Genomic DNA, 19,766 nt, shown 5'->3' with positions numbered 1-19,766 from the left:
ATATTGTAACTTGGACTGGGGACCCCTTGAGAGCATTGTCTCCTAGGAATCCTCTGTACCCAAGGTTTAACCCCAGGAAATTTTGGTGTATTGGGCCACTGCATTTTAAAATTATCATCTGTGCCAAGAAAGCTAATAATTTTGGATGTGCAATTTTGCAAGACAAAAAGGGAGACATATTCTTCAGGAGAGACCAGATTAATTAGCATGCATCAGGACCTGAATGTCCCAAATCACACACCTCTTAGGGAAAGAAAGGCATAAACCAGTAGTCAAATACTGGTACAAATAAATAAAAGCAACAGGCATTACCCAAGTTTTAATGACCAGTCACAAAAGCTGAGCACAGAGTAGCCAGACAGATTCTTTCTGTAGACTCCCACTAGAGGCTATGTACAGAGATACCTTGCTCCAGTGGGTGACTGAGCAGAGCTCCAAGTTTACTACTTTCAATCTACTCTGTGGATGAAACCATCCATTTTTCATCAGCAGTCTGGTCTAGTGGGTGGCACCCCTGCCCTTGGGAGGGGGTAAGGGGTTGGAACTGATCTTTAAGGTCCCTTCCAAACAAGCCTTTCTATGATTCTATGATTCATAACCACAAATGAAGCACAGGAGACTGATCCTCTTTGATGAACCTTCACCTTCTGCATTCCTATTTCACTTGGCGTAATAAATGAAATCCTAATTATGAAAAAGGCTTCTCTTTAAATCATAATAAAGATCAAGGGCAGTTGTTTCGTAAAGAAAATTGAAGCCTTTATGGGGAACAGGTCCAATTCACTTCTGTATTTATTTTGTGTTTGTTGGAATGCAATTCCACTGTGTCTGGTTGTACTGGAATATAGCTGGAGTAAAATAAATCAGGGCCTGTCCTTCTTGCGTCAATGCTCATTAATTGCTTTCGTTCCATACCAGAAGGAGAAAGCTGTTATGAGCTGTTGGCCGCACACAAAAGACATCTGATCAGCTCAAGGAGCTAGGTCAGGCTAAGAAATATTTATTTATTTATGTGGTTTTTGAGCAGCAGTTCAAAAGTTTGTTGAAAAACTGCAGTTTTGCAGAGTGTAACATTCCTTTAACATCCTTCAAAATAAGCAGTCCCTCAAAAGTCCCCAGCAAAGTTCCATTTCTGGATACATCACCATCCGTCCAGATTTATTCATCTAATGTAATTATTCCCATATTAGTAAGAGGACTTTTTTTTTCCCCCTTGATATAATATAGCAGCTGGAGGATTCTGATGCCACCTAAACTCTGCTTAGGAATACTCAGTGCCTGCCGGTGGATGTAGCTTTAAGCCAAGACGTGCCGGCACACCAAGACATGCCCAATGCTTTGGTTTCCAAGGGAAGGAAGCTGGTTTGAGGGGAAGAGGAGAGTGTGGATCACTTCAACAGCCCCTACACACAGCTGCCCAAGGAACCAGAGTCTCCACAGGCCTACTCAAAGATTGCTCAACAATTTGGACGCACTGAAAGCAGGCTGCTTTTTTCCTTAAGCTCCTGCTATAGTCAACAGAGAGACATTTCCAGCATGATTCCCTGCAGAAACCCAGCTGAAGCAGAATGAACTTTCCTCTACTTAGTCCTGTTTCTTCCCTCTCTGAGGAGGCTGTGGGCGTTATGTCCCTAGAGATGCATACTGTGATTATACCCAAGGACAGCTGAGTAGCTGTCCCGGTAAGTGGTAGAGACTCAGCTGATGGTACAACCAAAACTAAAGTTCTTAACACCTGCCTCTTTCCCATTTGGCCTTAGCATCCAAAGGAGGTTTTTGTGTTTGCTTTCAAATAGTTTTGAGTAGGCTTCAGTGTTTAATAGCTGTAATACAGCACTAGGATGCCCTTTTTAGCAAGTTCCTACCTTGGTGGGCTTGGCTTACTCTTCAAAACCCTCAGTGCACTTCTGCTCATTTATATTTCTGGTAACTATCTCTAGGTAAGGGCAAGAGTGGGGAAAATGGTGGAAAAGAATATGAAATTTTTATTTAAAATTGTAATTATTAATTACTTTTACACTAATAACTATTAATAAGTAATTATTAACTCTAGAATGGAAACTGAAAAATTGATGTTATTTGTCTCGTCTAGCTCTTTGAGATCTCGGTTCCTTTGACAAGTGTTCCCGAGCCTGTGCCCATCAAAATTGCCAATCACACGGCCTGTAAATGTACATCAAATACCCAGCGCCACCAGTACACCATCATACGAAGATCTGTCCAGTACCCAGAAGAAGATGGGTAAATTCTCTCATTTGCAAACTTCTACACATGTTGAAATAGTTTTGTCCTGATTTGCAGGTTATAATGGTCCATTCTCTTTCTGTTATCCCAACCATTTTTCCAAATAACTTGGTTATCATTCTGGCTTAGAAAGCCAGAAAGGCTTAGAAAGTTCACCCAAAGCATGTGAACTTTAAGTGAGTGGTCATCAGATTTCAACAAACTGTAGGCCAGTCCAGCAGCATTTGGAGTCACTAAGATATTTAGGATCTTGAGCTGGGGCTCAAAGTGCTCATATTGGCACTATGCTCCACTGGAGCTATTTGAGAATGTGTGCACAGACGTTTTCAGCCTGACACAGCAGCTTTGCTCGTGCGTTATTTAGCCAGGGCGCACTGAGTTCTGTGCTCAAGCTAAAGGCCTCTGTCATGTTTTATGGCACGTTGGGTCAGAATCGATGTGAATCTTGGCTTTTCACTTTTTGATCCAGTCTTGGTTTGCGTCTGTCAGGCTCATGGACAGGAGAAAAGTGACCTCACATTTCACTCCAAAACATGGCATAAAATACTAGTACTCCTGGTGAAAAAAAGCTACATAAATTAAACAAAGAATCTAGAAACTCAAATAGCTTGAGTGACTCGCTGGAAGTCAGCTCAAAAGTCTCCGTCCTGTGTTTGGCTTGTCCCCGTCACTGCCCTTCAGCTGGACGTCGGGGTGGGGAGAGGTGCCTTTTCAGCAAAGCCCCTCCAGCCTCCCTCAGCCTGCTGGCCACTCCCAATCCTCTTTCTTCACAAACACAGAAGAATCTCAGTCTTTTTTCTGTTTGTGAGTTCCCCTCCCAGAGCAAAGGGCCTGAAAGTCAATCTGTCCCTCTGACATAGAAATAGTGTCTCCATAAGCATCCATGAGCATCCATCCCTGCGCATCCATGAGCACGGGGAAATTAAACTGGAACTAAACCTTCTGGCAGCAAGGCAAAATTGAGTAAAGTTACACAACATGAATACTGCAGGACAAAGATTACCCTGCCTGGTGTAAAGCTGTTTTATGCAAAAGTGGAGCTGCAAAACTGTAGCTTTTTCCTAAGGCTGTAATCTGAAATAGGTGCTGAACCTGCTTCCTGTGTCACTGGGAGCCAGAGAGCTCTGCCCTATCAGCAGAACCACCCAGACCCCGTTCTTCCTGTTTGCAGCAGGAATGCACACAGGTACCAGGCCTTCATGTGGTACAGGTGGCAGACCCAGCACACCAGCAGCTCATTTTGCCAAATGGCTACTCTGATGCCCCTAATTTTTATTATTATTCTTTTTTTAATTCCTATCTCAATTTTTTTTTCTTCTAGATGCCCCTTTACCAACAAATTTTGCCATAATGGATGGATCTGGGATAGTGACAAATGTGAATGTGTTATAGACACGCAGCACTCTGACAGACGAGAAGGTAAATGAATGACAAAGAGATATTTTTGCATAGTATTTGTCTCTCATTCTGGTCTTCTCAATTTTGTTTTTTTTTTTTTTTTTTCCCCCACTGAGAGAGTTAAAGGTTTTATTCCACATCCCTAGATAGACTTGGATTATGGTGTGGAAATTTAGCTGAAAATAAACATACTTATGTGCTTCCCCCATCCCACATTTTTTTGCTTGGATATTTTACTCTTTCTATATTTGCAACCTGAGTACGACATAGGAAAGTATTTATAAGATTCTGTGAAATAGTCACACGATACAAATTTTTATTTCACATGCACCTTAAATTATATGATGGACATTAGGGCAACATAACTGTAGGAAAAAATGCCCTAGAATACATTGCAGGGGGCAGGTAATAACTTTAAATTTTATTTTATTTTATTTTATTTTTAGTTCTCAAGAAAAGAAATAATAAGGAATAAGATAGACAAAACCAGCCTTGTATGTTAGCTGTAGTCAGTGTGAAAAATATATAATATTTCAAAATATTTGGGTACTTTTAATTATAATCTTAAGGAGTACGTATATATAGTTCTTCAGGTCTGTGGAAGGAAATGGAAGAGGATAAAATTTGTAGAAGAATAATAACTGCCTTTCTTCCTCTACTTCTCCTGTAAAGTTTTAATTTGTCAAAGAAAATTGCAGGAAATATTCTGGGTGGTAACTGTGTAAGTCTAAACATACTTACTAGCAATAAATATTCAGAGAAAATAAATTTTCTCCAAGTCCTGTGTAAGGCTTTTAAACATTGTTTTTCTCAGGAAATTGTATTGGTCAAAATAACACAATCATAACACTAGAGGAAACAGAGAAGGAAACCTTGCTTTTGTGCTTTAAGCTGCATTCAGCAAGAAGAATAAACCATTCAAGGCAGCAATAAACAATGTGGTGAGCAATTCCTAGACTAGCAAACTAGAATAAAGTTAAATAACCTCATAAACTGGTCTAGTAATTACAATCTCTTAACTTTAATAAGCAAGAAATAATTTGCACAGTGATTTCTGTTGGATATTTTTTCACTCTGGATAAGATCCTCTGACCATCAGGTTAGGCAATCAAACACAAATTGGACTTTTCAGTCCAGAAAGGATTAGCACTCTGTTTTTCAGACTGAGTATGAAGGACTGAGAATAGCAAGAGCCCTCTTAACTCAGAGTCTTTTGTAAATTCAGCTTGGAGCATTAAAATCAATGGCTTGTTGAATTATGGCCTTTGTTGACACAGACTCAATACTTCCTCAGAAAAAATATTCTCTGAAGTACATTGTGTTTGGCAAGTGGCTGGGACAAAATAACTTAAAATCTGTCTTTGAGGTTGAAACAAAGTGAGATCGAAACACTCTACACCACCTCACACATGCCAAGCTTTATCACCCCAAGGAAAGGGTTTGTCTTCCAAGAATTCTGGGCAGGCTCCCTCCTCCCTTTCAATAGGCCTTAGGTTTTATTCTGTCCAGATATTGGTTTTTCAGCACCGAGTAAATAATAATGAAAATTTCTTTCAAGTAATGTGCAAGCCTTTTCTGGCCACTGAGATCAGGGATCAGATGGCAGGTGGTGCAGATGTGCAGGTTATATTTCACATTCCATAGGTTATATCCGAGAGCTAATTGTAAAGCTGCAGGAAATTACCTTCCCAATGACACCTTATATGCTATGACCTTTAACCAGGGATGTGCTGCTTGCATTTTAATAAAGCTTTCACAAAATGTGTTCCCTTTTTGCCGGGATTAGCTTCATATTGTACTCCAGATGTGCATTTTCAGGGAAGATATTAGACAGCGAGTTTCCTTGGATGTTTTGGCTTTTTTTTTCCTGAAACAAAGTATTTTATTTCATCTTTGACAAATATGAATGTGCTCCTTGTTGAAGTGCTAGGCCAGCTTGCCCCATAGTAGACATAGCATTACTCCTTAAAAATTTCTGCAGTGACTGTATAGTGAAGTACACATGTGGTGGGTCTGGTGTTTTGCATGGATGTGCCTTTTTGTCTTGGGTATAGACTAAATCCTTTCTGAGATTATCTTTTTAAAACTTGCTGTCCAGTAAATATCTGTGCATTCCAAAACACAACACTAGGCTCTTGCAGTATACCTCCCCCCAAATTTTCTTTGTGCTAAGTTCAACCCACAAGAAATAGCAGTATTAGAATAAAGTGAAATAATCAGCTCAATCCTCTCGAGTCCTTTTCTGCATGGGAAGTTACAACAGAAATTGTGAAGTCTAGAATCTATCAGAATTTATGTGATGTGAGTCCTGATAAAAAAATCTCTTCAAAAGAAGGATTTAGTCATGTAAAGTTTACTGCTAAAAGATGTATGTGCTATTGCAGGACTCCCTCCCCTTGCTGAGCTGGCTATGTGTGGACAACATATGGATTTTGATGAAGAAAATTGTGAATGCATCTGTAGACATAAGTGTCCCACAGATTTCTTTCAAAGTAAAGAGAACTGCAGCTGCTATTTGTGTAGGGAGAGCCAGGAGAGCTGTGCTCTAAAACACAAGATATTTCATGCTGAAACCTGCAGGTAAGTGATCCTTGCTATTCAGGGTCTACACTGCAAGCTATTCAGGGTCTACACTGCAAGAGCTGAATTAGAGGTGAGGGTGCTTAATTGGCTGGGAGGTCCTCTTGGGATAAAATACCTTGCTGAAGTTAGGGAGATAATAGTAATAGTAATAGTAATAGTAATAGTAATAGTAATAGTAATAGTAATAGTAATAGTAATAGTAATAGTAATAGTAATAGTAATAGTAATAGTAATAATAGTGGACATTTTATTTACAATACTTACCGTATAAAAGGAATCTACGATTTATTTGTATTTTTAAGAAATCTGGACAACACCACTAGTCAACTGTCAATACTTTTTTTTTTTTTTTTTTTTTTTTTTTTTTTTTTTTTTAAATGAGATACTGAGTCATGTAGGTAGGCAGAACCCACAGCTGTTCTTTGCACCAGCTGAAGGCAATCTCATGCATGGTTAGGGACATTAAAGGACAAGGGCTCCCTAAATTTTCACACAGAGCACACAGCACATTCCAGTTTGTCCTCAAAGCAAGTAACTTTCTAAATCTAATGTAATTTTGTACACTTATAAATCTACTAAACCAGCTCTGACTCCACCGAGAAGCAGGAAGATTGTTCTAGGGCTACTATACTCCATGAATTTCCCTAATCTGTTTGTATTGCTAGTTTTGAGGTTTCTGTGTCAAATCAGATAGAAAATGCCCTCTTAAAACACCAGTTCTAATGGATTAGTTTTGGGTTTTTTTATTATTATTATTTTTCAGAAAGCTTTGGTCTCATGTTGAGACCCAGGAACATACAGTACCTTAGTTTTGAAGTTTATATGAGGACAGCCAGCATCCAGTTTCCCTGGGTACCTTGGCAGAGCTGTAGCTCACTGAATGGTCACCCACAGGGTCCACTCTCAGTGGCTTCAGAGGTTCACTCACAGGAAAGATGCTGTGGAAGAATTAACATTTCATGTTCAGCTTTGAAAACAAAGACAAGCACAAAATAGTTGGCAAGAATAAAAATAGCTAAAACAATCAACAGAGCAAAAAATGAGCATGAAAGGATTGGTTATTTGTATGTTTCAGACAGGTGGGAGGACAGCAATATAATCATTTGTTTACATGAATTTGGCTCCTAGAAATTCCTATAATCTGGGCACAGGACCATAATGCCAGGCTTCCATGTGCAGAATATCTGGAGGAACAAGGCTGAATCATGAAGTGAGATAAGCAACTTTGCAGAGTCCAAGGGCAGCACTATCCAGTGCCTGACCATAGGAACTTCACTGTCTCAAGAAAGGAAAGCATCACTTAAGTTGTCAATCTGGACAAATGGACCACTGCAAGACTTGTTGCTGTAGGCAAAAACTGTGAGGCAGCAAATTCTTGTCTCCCTGTGTTGTAGGATGTCAACAGTTTCCCAAACAGTGTGTAGGGAGCATTGCTGTGTTTGATGATGAAAAAGTTGAGGAATATGACACTGAAGAATTTTCATATTAAAATGCTTTTCTCTTCTGCATTCTTTCTCCTCTATCAAATAGTTGTGAAGACAGATGTCCATCCCAACCCAGAACATGCCCAACTGCCAAACCAGTGTGTTCCAGGCATTGTCGGTGTCCGAAGGAGAAGAGAGGTTCTCATGGGTCCCAAAGCAGAGAAACTCCTTGAATGAGCTTGCCCTATTCTTTGAAAATCCACCGCTTTGCAAAGTAGCTGTCACTGACTTTCAAACAATAGTAACATGAACATCTTCCACATTAATAGCAGAAGAATTAATCCAGTCTGCATTTATTTATTAGAGTAATCACTAACTGCAAGTGAATCCTCTGGGACACTGGTATTGTTCTCTGAGAGGTAACAGCCGATGAATTTCTGGCTGCTTGGAAGAAAGATTGGAAAGTACCAGTTCAATGCTACATTATGGAAGATGAAACCGTGTATTGGAAATAGAGTCACAGTCTCCAGCCAGTTGTTCAGAAATTGAGACTTATAATCTTAGCCTCTGAATCCTTAGCTAATGCAGCTCCTGGGTAAAACTTTCTTCAGAAATTCAGTGTACAGGATTTGGCTTCTAATAGGTTCAGCACTGAGTTATTGATCTACTGTCCAGCTTTGATTATAATTTTGTGTTTATTGTTCAACTACTGTCAGATGTGCCATATTTAAGTGTATATAAGAAAATAAATACATCAGTTATTCGAGTGGATTTGATTTTTCTCTGTTATTTTAAAACTCTGCCCAACAAAAAGAAAATAAGATAAAACCCAAAGCCATTTCAAGTACAGTTTTCTTATATTTGTTCCATAGGGACTGGCTTCTGCTCAAACCCAAGTAGAAACAAGGTCACTTGACCCAACAGATTCTGTAAAAAATAAGCATTTTTTTCCCATGTCTGCCTGACAGCATGTGTGATTTATTTGTTCCTGGTGTAGTGTATTAATCTTCCTAAGGGGGATAACAGCCCACTAGTACTAACTCTTCAGTGGTTTTTTTGGAAAAGCACTGTTCACTAGAAGATGGTTTTCCTTTTAGCTTACCATGCAATGAAAATATCTCCTTTGCAGTGAAATTCCTCTCCCCAGTGTGAGGCCTGAGTAACAGTGCTTTAACCAGATCAGGTAGAAGGGCAGTATTATTTTCTGAGCCACCGAAGTCTGGTGTGAGCTAGTTCAGAGAAAATATTATGAGCAGTAGTCCTGAACTGGAAGTGATATTCTTGACATCTGTATGATTTTTTTTCCCCTGTTACTGAATTCTCCAATCCTACACTGCACTGTGAACAAAGGGAATAGAGTATATGAAACCAATGCTACAGAAATGGAACATTTGACATAACACAGGGAACAGGAAATGGATTTCTGATGTGCAGAATATAATTTTTTTATTATTCATACAGGATAGATTGCTTTATAATAAAATTAGAGTCAAATCCTGTAAGATTTGTTGAATGGCTGGAAAAAGTACCAAGCAATTTAACATGCCTTTAGTCTCAGAAAGGCATTTAGGATTTGAACCTGAGTGCTGTGAGAGTTTCCTAAGCCTGCTAGGACCTAGGTCTGTGCAAATATACCTGCAGGCTGTTGGTGCTACCTGTTCTGTGAGCTGGCCTGGGATCCTCACTCCTGTGAGCATCCTGAGTGGAGCCCCTGCAGCAGGGTTACCTGCAGGCTGCAGGGGCTCCTGCTTGCAGGTGTTCCTCCAGAGCGAAGGACACGTGCCACCAGCATGAGCTCTGCATGGACGAGAAGGGGAAGGTGATCCCAGTGGAACACCAGGTGAAGCAGCCTGGCAGTACGAGCACACCCTTACATCTCTTCTGCTCCTCTAAGAGGCCCTAAATTCAAACACTTGTGTGGTGGTGAGGTCCCTGAGCTGCACAGGGGTCCATAAAAGGAGTGAACTTCCCCATCACTTCTCTATCTGATCTGACCAAATGGCTGTGTTGCCAATAAGCTACACCTGTAGCACCCTCCTCAGAAAACCAGGGAGCTGCAGAGGCAAGACTGACACTTAACAGACGTATATGGAGTAAAAACACACCTTCATGCAAAACCACACAGAAAACAAGCTTTCACATTTCCTAGCTTATCCTGAAGTTTAGGTGCTGGAATGCTGTATTAATTATATCTGTGTCTTGTCAGTGTTGATCTGTAGAGGCTTCCTTGGTTTCCTATCCTGAACAGTGAATATATTAACTTCATTTTTCAAAACTGAATGTTCTTGACAGAGAGACAAGTCTGTTTCAATCCTAGAAGGCTCTTAGATAAAGCAGTCACTGAGGGGCTGAAAACCACGTTCCAAAACTTTTCTCACAGAGATAGGGATTTGAACATAAACCACATAACCTCCAGGAGATTACAATGGCCATTAGAATACCTAGGCTGGAAAGGCACCATCAGTGATCACCACTGTAAACCCTGCTTTGAGCTTTTCACATTTCTCAATTCCACTGAAAAAGAGACCTGTGCCTGGATGTCCAATGCAGGATTTAAGATCCTGGTGGGATGGAGTGAGGTGAGATATTGATATATACGTAGCAAGCCTCTGGGTGAATTTAACCTTTAACCTCAAACTTTTGCTCTTAAATCTTGTGGATCACTTTGTTAAACACTTAGGCAAATATTTTTGGTAGTGTTGTGATTTAATCCCAGCTATAACTAAGCACCCCACAATTCACTTGCCCTCCAACACCCTAGTGGGGAGATTTGGAAAGAAAAAGTAAACCTCATGGGCTGAGGTAAGAAGAATTTGATAATTGAAACAAAATTAAATATAAAAGATGCAACAACAATAAGAATAATAATGCTGAAACTTGTAGTTGTAATAGAAGGGGGAGAGAGAGGAAGAAAATCCAAGAAACAAAAATGATGTACAACACAATTGCTCACCACCCACTGAGCAGCGCCCAGTCCATCCTAGTGGTGATGGGACTCCCCTTCCCTAACTCCCTCAGTTATTTTCTATGGACTGGGCTACTGCTTTGGCCTATTGGGGTCAGCCATCCTGGCTAGGCTTCCTCACAGCTTTTTGAGCATCTGCCCTCTGTCAGAGCACGGGAAATTGAAAGGCCCTTGATTTAGAGTAAGCACTAAGCAACAGCCAAAACATCAGTGTGTTATCAATATTATTCTCACACTTAAAACAAAACACAGCACTGTACCAGCTACTCAGAAGAAAGTTAACTCTATCCCAGCTCAAACCAGGGCAGATACAGACATGCTCAAGCAGCAGAGAAAGTGTGATCATCAAAAACACACCTGGAGGTCAACGTAAAATTTAGTGTTATTTTCACTGAATTTAACCTCCTATAGGTTCTTCTACCTGTGAGAGATTTCTGTTTTGCAGGAGCAATGTGCCTGAAAGCTTGTGGATTAAGAATGGTTCTTAGGCTTACTGTGAAGGTGGAAAAGGAAACTGCTTGTGGCAGCATTCACCAGCAGGCATGACCTAAGCAGCCAACACACAGGTTTTTATCTAGTTTATAACTTTGATTCTCCCCAGAGGTTCTCAGCACTAGTTTTCAGAAGCCTTATGAATGTACTTCTGCATGCTTCAGAGAGGATTGTCAGCTCTGGTGCAACCTACAGGCATCTTACAGAGTATTTCTTTTAAAATAAATTCCTACCCCAGTGGATCATCTGCTCCTAGGGCCCTGTGCCAGTCTCTATTGTAGGGTGCAGCTCTTTGCTACCCTGCTCTCCAAATAATTAGAAAATTACCAAAATTAGAGCATGTAGTGCATATCTGCAACATTCACTGAAACACTATGTGGAAAAGATCAAGAATTTAACACAGTGCTGTGAATGATAGTGCTGTGTGATGGTCTTCACTGCCACAGAGCCAAGAATATCTGGATGTCACTAACACTGTGGCATAGCCATAAATCCTCCACGTGGAAGACCAGGACTAAAAGGAGGGTCTGGGTAAAGATGTAAACAAATGCAGATAATTAGATTTTGGTGGGAATCTATAAAACTTCAATGCTATTTTGTTGGTGAAATTCTGGATTTTTAATTTAAAAATATTCAACAAACTTTAAAATAGAAATGCTTTTTGTTATCTTTCGTATTGATACATCAGACTGAGTTTTAATTAGGATATTTAATATTAAAATTCAGAAGAATCAGATGAGGTATGTAAAATTCATAGCAGATCTGTTTTTTGACTGATGTCATTAACTCTTAACCTATGACTAAATGACCCTCAGAGAGAGGAGGTTATTGAGCAGTGGAATGTTCTCTTTGAAGTTTGAAAGGCCTTTTATTACTGTGTTCAGCATGACTAGCTTTTTAGGCATATGGACATGATTTACAGATTTCATAGGCAGAATAATTGTGCTAAAAGTTCCTGTTGCCATGTGTCCTAATTTTTACATAGTGAGGGATGTCTTTAATGTGATATTTGTGTTATGTGTGTAATAGGAATGACAGTACTTAAATAATTATTGTTAATTCAAAATAAACACACATGAAGTTTCTCAAACCATCAGTTTTTATGAGTAGATAAAACTGATGGTAAGCTACTGTGTGTAGTTTTTATGAGTTCTACTTATATGTGCTTTCTTGCAGGAAGGGGACAAGAAAGAATATGATCAGAATAATAGCTAAATAGGCACACGGCATTGAAAGAGTCAGGAAATATTTATCTACCTGAAAAAACTTTACTTGACTTCCAGAAGGACAGAGGTACATGTGATTTTTCCAAATGCTGATGACATGAAAGAAATTCAAGCATGTCTTGAAAGCACTGCTCTCATTTACTTCAAAAGCTATGGGAGGTCATATGCTGTGACATTGCTTACAGCAAGAATTATTCATGGGAGGGTTGACAGAGCTCATATAAATCCTGTCATACTCATCTACACTGCAAACATATAAATCTGTATGTATCCTTTGGGCATCCACTTCAGCTGACTCACAAGGTCCCTTCCTGTATTCCAGGCAAAACAAATGTGAATCTGCTTAGGCTTATTTTTTATTTTCTTGTACCACTACAAGTCAGGATTTATGCGATTAAAGTTGTTTTGCTTTACAGTAGTGTAAAAAAAGGAAAGGAAAATCTTGAGAACCCAAAACTGAATCTGAGGAAGCTCCTTCAGCTGCCTGTTTCCTTCATATTTTCTAAATAGCTGGTAAGTGTATTTCAACTTTAAAATATCAAAGAGGTTGTCATCTTCTAATTCTGGACTTGTGGAGTGAATTGTTCTTTCTTGAACTACAATATGGAAACCAGGCCAAGTAAATCTCTGTTCTCATTTGTTAAAGTCTACATTAAGAAAACCAAACAAGCAGGGGTTACAAGTGATGTACTGCCATTCATTTTATGTATCAAACTCCTACATCAGCAGTTGTTTAAAAACCTCACTAAAAACTTTTAATTCAGGGGTAAAAAATCTGTTTTAAATTACAATAAAAGGGAAGTGCTCCTTTGGGCAATAAAACAAAATGAGTACCCAAAATGATGTGTCAGTTTGGTCTGCATTTTGGCTTCAATGCCATCAACACTCTTCTTTGTTTCCACTTCTATCATACTTTACAATGCTACTCAATGTGAAAGGTCATTCCAGGCTGAGAGAAGTGGGGGAACCATAATTTAGCGTGAACGGTTTCCTTTCTTAAACATCTAAAGGTACCTTTAAAATGTTTATGGTTGAATAATCAATTATTAATTCCAGTTTGCATTGGTATATGCTCTATATATAAAAATACAACAGTAGCTACACAAAAAATATCTAGTTATGGAGTGTGATTACAAATTAAGTGCCAAAAAAATAAGGTTACAAAGTAGGAAGCATTTCACTTAGCCTTTTGCCCTACTTTCCTATGCTAAGTGGTATTTTTAATTGGTGAAGACTATCTCTGATGTGTGGCTTAGGATCACAGGTCCAGCTGAAAAGGTAATGCAAGATACCCACACTAACCCATCAGTTAGGTGACTCATTGCCAAGGTATTAATCCAAAACTTTCCCTTGACCCCAGATCCCACTGTCTATGCACACTCGTGCCTCCTTTGATCTTTTTCTGGGAGGGAAAAAGTGTATCTTGATTCCTATTAATGAACAAACTTTTCAGGATTGTGTTTAAGCATTCCAATACAGTTGCACAGCAGTTATTTTGACTCACTCCTCAGAATAAAACCACCAACACAAGTGATGAAACACAAGGAAGAGCTTAACACATCCACAAGAACTATGCAATGCTTCTTATCAATACTGTGTTTGCAATAAACATCATTGTTTTCCTGTAGCTGAGTTATGAAGGCATATCATGAAAATCCTCTGAAAATCACCTGGTTTCTCTGTTCCTCCATTTCCCAGGGCATTGCATTTTAAATCTACCCACAGCTCACTCCTAAAAGTTTTCAGAGCTAAGAATGCCTACACTTCTCTACCTGTCCCCTGGAGTACAGTCACCTTTCACCTTGCCCTGCTCCACATCAATTAAAGTGACCTCAGAGCAGCACTTTCCAGCTTGCACAAGGCTTAAAATCTGTGCCTTCCATTTCACACTTCCAGAATGGTTTGCATGCCTATCTGAGTCTTCTCAATTCTAACAATCAAATAAAAATTACTTTATCCTCCACAGACCTTACCCTGTTTTTATCTCTAGATATTCAAGGCCACAGTAAGAGTATAAATTTAAAGAAAGCTTTGTTTCATTTAATGGATTTTAAAGTATAATTAAAATTAATTTTTCTTGCTTTACAGTTTAAATCTGGATTCAAACTATCCATATATAGCTAATTATAGTATCAATATATGGAACTATAGATAGTTCATGCTTGTTTTTTATAAGAAACTCAGTTTTCTTCAAATTCAAACTGTAGAATGCAGGCAGGTACTACTCTGTTTGTATAATTACTACAGAGAACAGTGCTAAAAATGTTCTGGAGCATTTGTGTGGTAACGGCATTAGTAGCAGGAAATAAAACATACCAGGTAAAGGTTTTTCAGCTTTGCACAGAGATATTTTGCAGCACCAGAAGGATGAGCACATTTTAAGTTTCCAATAGCTCCATCTACTGTTGTCACTGCACCTTTTTTTTTTCTCCTCTACCGTAAGTCCTCACACATACTCAACTTTTGGTTAAACCCATTTTGTTAGCATTTTAAAGCTGAACCCCACCCGACAGTTCTGCCACTCCAGTTTGTGCCAGCTCATAGAATCATACAAAGCAGAACTCTCTGACATAAATTGCCAGGAGTTTTTAAGAGTTTGTCAAGTACAATTCTAAAGATACAAACACAAGGCTCTAGGACAGGCCTTCTCTTCTAGCACAGCTGATACATCAGTGTGAAAGTACTCTGATGTGGCCTCAAGGCTGCAGAAGCAGAAACAGATTTGCAACTAAACAGACAATAAAACCTAGTAAAGCTGACCAAAAAAAAAAAAAAAAACCCAAAAAAACACCCAAAACCAAAACAAAACAAAACAAAAGGTAGAAAAAATCTAGTGTGGTCAACATGCTGTGGCTTCACAACTGACACTAGACCTCTGTGTTACTGTAAATCATTTGATCCAAATCAGATACAGGCAGAACTGTATTTCTGTCACATTAGTCAGATAGATGGCTTGTTAGAGAATTGACAGTAGTGGTACACTGGCTGCAGGACAGATACCCCCTGGGTCTGCCACGATAAAAGCAACCAGCACTTCTGATAGACTCAAAATGTCAGGATAAGCACAGACGCCCCTTTGCATTGTGTGCTCAGGAATCTTTTTCTGCCCTATTTGATGGGAATAAGCCGGATCAGTGCCTTGGCTGGGGAGGTAGAAGACACCATCCAGGCTTTGTTTGCCATGACTGCTCCTGCTAGGGACCAGGAAGGACCAGAGAGCAAGTGTCCAGGTACCGGGATGGATCCTGCATGGCAGCGACGGACGGCTCACTCACGGGTGGTGTAAAAGAGGATTCTCCTCAGTAACAGCCAATGCAGCTGTCCTGCCCTGTGTCCTGCTAAGAGGTGTAACCTGTTTGTAAGCCCAGGGGATTGGAAGCTACTCCTGGAATACATCCTTTGGCTGCTCCCAAGCCCTTGTGCTCTTCCTCACCTTCACCGACCGGATTTGATAGGGAAGGGAATGCTCCGGGCTCTGGGGTGGAAGAGCTTTGTAGTATGCAGAGGACAACCAAATGGTTGAGACCTCAGGGCATGCATGTGTGAAAAGTGCATATTATATGGCTCTATGCAAGATATTTACTATATGCGTTGTGTTGTGTTAATTGAAGGTGTTGTATTAATAGTTTGATAGTAGAGTAAATGTAGTTTTGTAGTTAAAATGTAGTTTTTATGTACTAACCACAGGAAAACGTAAATCTTTCAGAGAAAAAAAGAATTTATTACCTCCTTATCAGAAGAGACCAACTCCTCCTACCTCTCAGCCTTGAAGATGCCAAAGAGATAAAAAAAAAAAAAAAAAAAAAAAAAAGATACTAACCAGAGACGATTCTTTGTTTGAATAGAATTTATACATCATGTATGAAATGTATGAATATTCAACAGGCTATTGCTTTTAAGAGATAATCCTTTGTTAACCAGGGTCCTTCTCTGAAGCTTTTCGCTGGGGGAGGCACCCAGACATCTGAAACTTTGTTTTTATTGTCTCGTATTGCCCTGACTCTAATTGTTCAATTTTTTTACTCTAATTCTATTTTTATAACCATCTTATTTACTATTAAACGTTTAAAATTTCAAAAACAGGTGAATGGCGTTTTTCACACATGAGAGGCACGGTTTACACACATGTGAGAGCTAACACACGCAGCCTTCAGCCTTGCCAATCAGCTTCTCCCTTCTGCTAGCAAATTCATGTCCAACTGAATTCCAAACTGCTTGGAAGGGAGAAGTGTCTGTAAAATGGAAAACCAACTTATTTTCTGATATCTGAGATAGAAATTTGGCTTCAAGAAAAGAAGCCCTTTCTCCAGTTTTCATTTAATGGTAATTTCCTTCACAGACAGCACTGCGGTTTGTTAAGCCTTAAACTTAAAACATGTATTTTAGAAGTACATTAATAAGTCATTTCAGCCAACTTCAGTGGGATTCCATGAATAGGAAAACCCAGGTGCTTGAATGAGAAAACCATGATTTTTCCTGGCTGCTTTATGGGAGGTATTCCAGCCAGGTAATGAGGTTGGCTGTATGCAGTAGAAACCAGGCAAACCCAACCTTTCTAAGGTATTATAGAAATCTATTGGCTCCTGTTGCTATTTCCTAGCAGCAAAAAACAACTGCTGAGGTAGACAGTTGGACACTCACTCCCTCTATGCAGGAGTCTTAGAAGTGACAGGCTCTCCAGCCTTACCCTGTAAAAGTAAACTAAATGGAAGGACAATTAGTCCTCTTTCTTCTGAGGAACAATTTCAAATATTGCTTTCCTCTTTGTTTTGGAGCCTATTTAATTCCAGCAGGATCAAAAACTGCAAACACTATCATTTTTCAAACAAGCTGTTGGGCTGTCTCGGGCTGCCCTGCTTGGTTTCACTAATGAGTCTCAGTTTATGATACACCTATAGGCCACAGTTCTCCATTCAGCAGTCTATTTTTCACTGATGTACTTCATTTGTGGCTTCCAACAGTTTCTGCTTTCCTGAATCACAAAAAGAGAATGTCCTTCACTTCAAGCTCGTTGTGCAGTCTCACACCAGCATTGCACATCACGAGCTCTCTTGTCCAGGAGCATTATGGCTCCCTTGTCATGGCATCAGGCTCTAGAGCAGCACTGCTTCACAGCTCTTTTGTGAAGTGCTCTGTGAATAACTGATAGCTTGGTTTTGTCAATTACTATTGTTTTTACTAATAAATGTGCATGCTTTAGGCTTATTGAGTGTAAAGAAACACATTTATTTAGTACACCAGCTTATAACACACAGCAAAGCCAAATAGTGATAGTCTTTGCTCCATACAGACATGGAATAAGAGCAATGTCATCCAACAGGCTGGGGATAGAGTGGCAAATTCAGCCTGAGAGGAGGCTGAGTGGGAGTTAAAAGCGCAGAGTGCTTGGCAGAAAGTTTTCCTATATTTTTGTGAACACTGAAGAGATCTCCTTGAGGCATGATGGCATCTGCTACCTGAACAAAGACACAGGAGTCTCTTTGGGTGTCCTCCATCTTCTCTCTCCATTAACTCAATTTATGAGATGTTTTAAGAGAGCTTTCAAGGACCAGGCTTGGAAGTGGCAATTACTCTGCTGTCACAGGTTTTACATCTTTTACTCTCTACTCTATTTATCCTACAGTCTCGCTCTGACCTTGTATGTGCTCTAAGTGAGGGAGTGAATATATTGAGTGCAGGATTTAGAAAGTAAGAAAATTTGATCCTTTCTTCAGCTGTTGGTCCCCTCAATATCACCTTCACCTCAGATCAGGGCAGGATAGACTCTGAATATGACCAAGATCTGTGACAATTTTACGAATACACAACACAACATCACAGCCAGTGAAAAGGGAATGTTATCCCATCCTTGTGAACCAGCTGTGGAGACAAAATTTAGCATCACTTTTTTCAACTTGGCAGTGGCAAAGATTGCTTTTCTTTCCATTGAAGTTTTTCCTAGGCTCCTTGGTAAACAATTTTTTCAAGTTCCTTTGAACATGACAACAGAAGAAGGCTGCTGATACAGGGGGATTTATTGGACCACTGACAGGAATGACATTAAGCTCAACTAGACACATTTAATGAAGAACACAGATATCAGACCACCAAAGACAACATGCCAGGCCAAAGGCATGAAGGTTGGCCACCGTCCCTGACCTCCTTCAGAAAGACATCCAGAACCTACGTCCAACAGCCAGGAAAGTAAAGGGGCTGCTATGTCATATACCAGTTATGATTTCTCTTCAAATTTTTAAAGTTTGCATACCAAGAATTACAACTTCTCTTGAGACCACACATGAAGAACTCATCTAAAAAAAAATAATTTTACAAATAGCTAAAACCATAAGCATTGTTTTCCTGACAGCTAAAATTGGAGTGACTTGACAGCTTGATTCTTCAGGGCAGTATGACAGCAAGGGAGGTCACCACCACCATTTACCAGAGCTCACATGGGGTGCTGCAGTGGAGAACCCCCAAGTGCATTCCTTCTCCTGGCACTATTTGGGTGGCTTTTTCCCTGATGCAGTTAAAGGACACAGCTTCACACGCAGGCTACAGTTTCTTCTGAGAACTAGGATCCCTACAAACTCCTGCTTCTTGAACTCTGCTGCTGCTGGTGAGAAGCTTCCCCTCTTCTGGCTGCACACCCAGCTTCTCATCCTGAACTTCAGCTTCTTGACATGCCAGAGAAGCACCTGATGATGAAATCAGATTTTCCAGTGCTGGTCCCACCTTTCTGAACACAAGAGAAAAATTCAATCAATGAGCAATGCTTTCCTTACTCAACAGAGTAGTTTTTCATGTCTTTATGTCTCCAGAATGAAGTGCCTCATTTCCTCCTTAATCCTTCCTGGGATCAGTGCCTCCAAACCACATCTGTCCAAGCTTCAGTCTAACAGGAGTCCAGCCAGCAGTCCAGCCTAGGTCAACTTGTACTGTCACTCACAACAAGCACATTTCCATAGGAGTCGTGACAGACTCAAATCTCACAAAATTCACACCAGAAATCTTGGCAAGAAGAAGGATCTGCCAAACATAATTTTGGAAACACACACCCTTCTAGGCAGCCAGCAGCAGTCATGACAGTGTTGGAGCCGCAAAAAAGGCTGACGGTAAGGCTCCTTGAGAAGACCAGGAATGCATAGCCAAGTGATGGCAACCCAGCTCCTTTCCCAGTGTAAAAGCTCCTGGGCCGTCCCTAAAACCCATTTTTAAAAATTTATTTTCAATTAGGGATAGCTTTCAGCACTTGTGGCACAAGAATCTAGAACATTTCAGGAGCTCCAGCTGTAACCGAGCCAACCACACCAGAAGAACTTTTCCACTGGGGGCAGAGCAAAGACCCCACCCCCCCCCCCAAAAAAAAAAAAAAAGAAAAAAAAAAAAAAAAAAAAGAAAATCCCATCACTATACGGCATAGAGTTCACGTTTTTACTGCACTTTTTTGACAAC

At 39.9% G+C, this 19,766-nt stretch overlaps 1 protein-coding gene across 2 annotated transcripts in view; it reads left to right on the top strand.

Moving 5' to 3' along the window:
- Positions 1-8,413, top strand: part of VEGFD (vascular endothelial growth factor D) — a 31,520-nt gene extending 23,107 nt beyond the window's left edge. Inside the window, exons 4-7 of one of the 2 annotated variants that reach the window (XM_040055378.2) lie at positions 2,093-2,241; positions 3,566-3,663; positions 6,027-6,222; positions 7,756-8,413. In XM_040055378.2, coding sequence (XP_039911312.1) covers positions 2,093-2,241; positions 3,566-3,663; positions 6,027-6,222; positions 7,756-7,882 — 570 coding nt within the window. In that variant the 3' untranslated portion in view covers positions 7,883-8,413. The remainder of the gene's footprint in view (positions 1-2,092; positions 2,242-3,565; positions 3,664-6,026; positions 6,223-7,755) is intronic. The other variant, XM_040055379.1, reaches the window with a different exon arrangement.
- The last annotated feature ends 11,353 nt before the right edge of the window (positions 8,414-19,766 follow it).

The sequence above is a fragment of the Hirundo rustica genome, chromosome 2 (assembly GCF_015227805.2).
Source record: "Hirundo rustica isolate bHirRus1 chromosome 2, bHirRus1.pri.v3, whole genome shotgun sequence".
Taxonomy (NCBI): Eukaryota; Metazoa; Chordata; class Aves; order Passeriformes; family Hirundinidae; genus Hirundo; species Hirundo rustica.
Note: the sequence above shows the minus strand (reverse complement) of the source record. Positions and strands in the feature narration are given on the sequence as shown.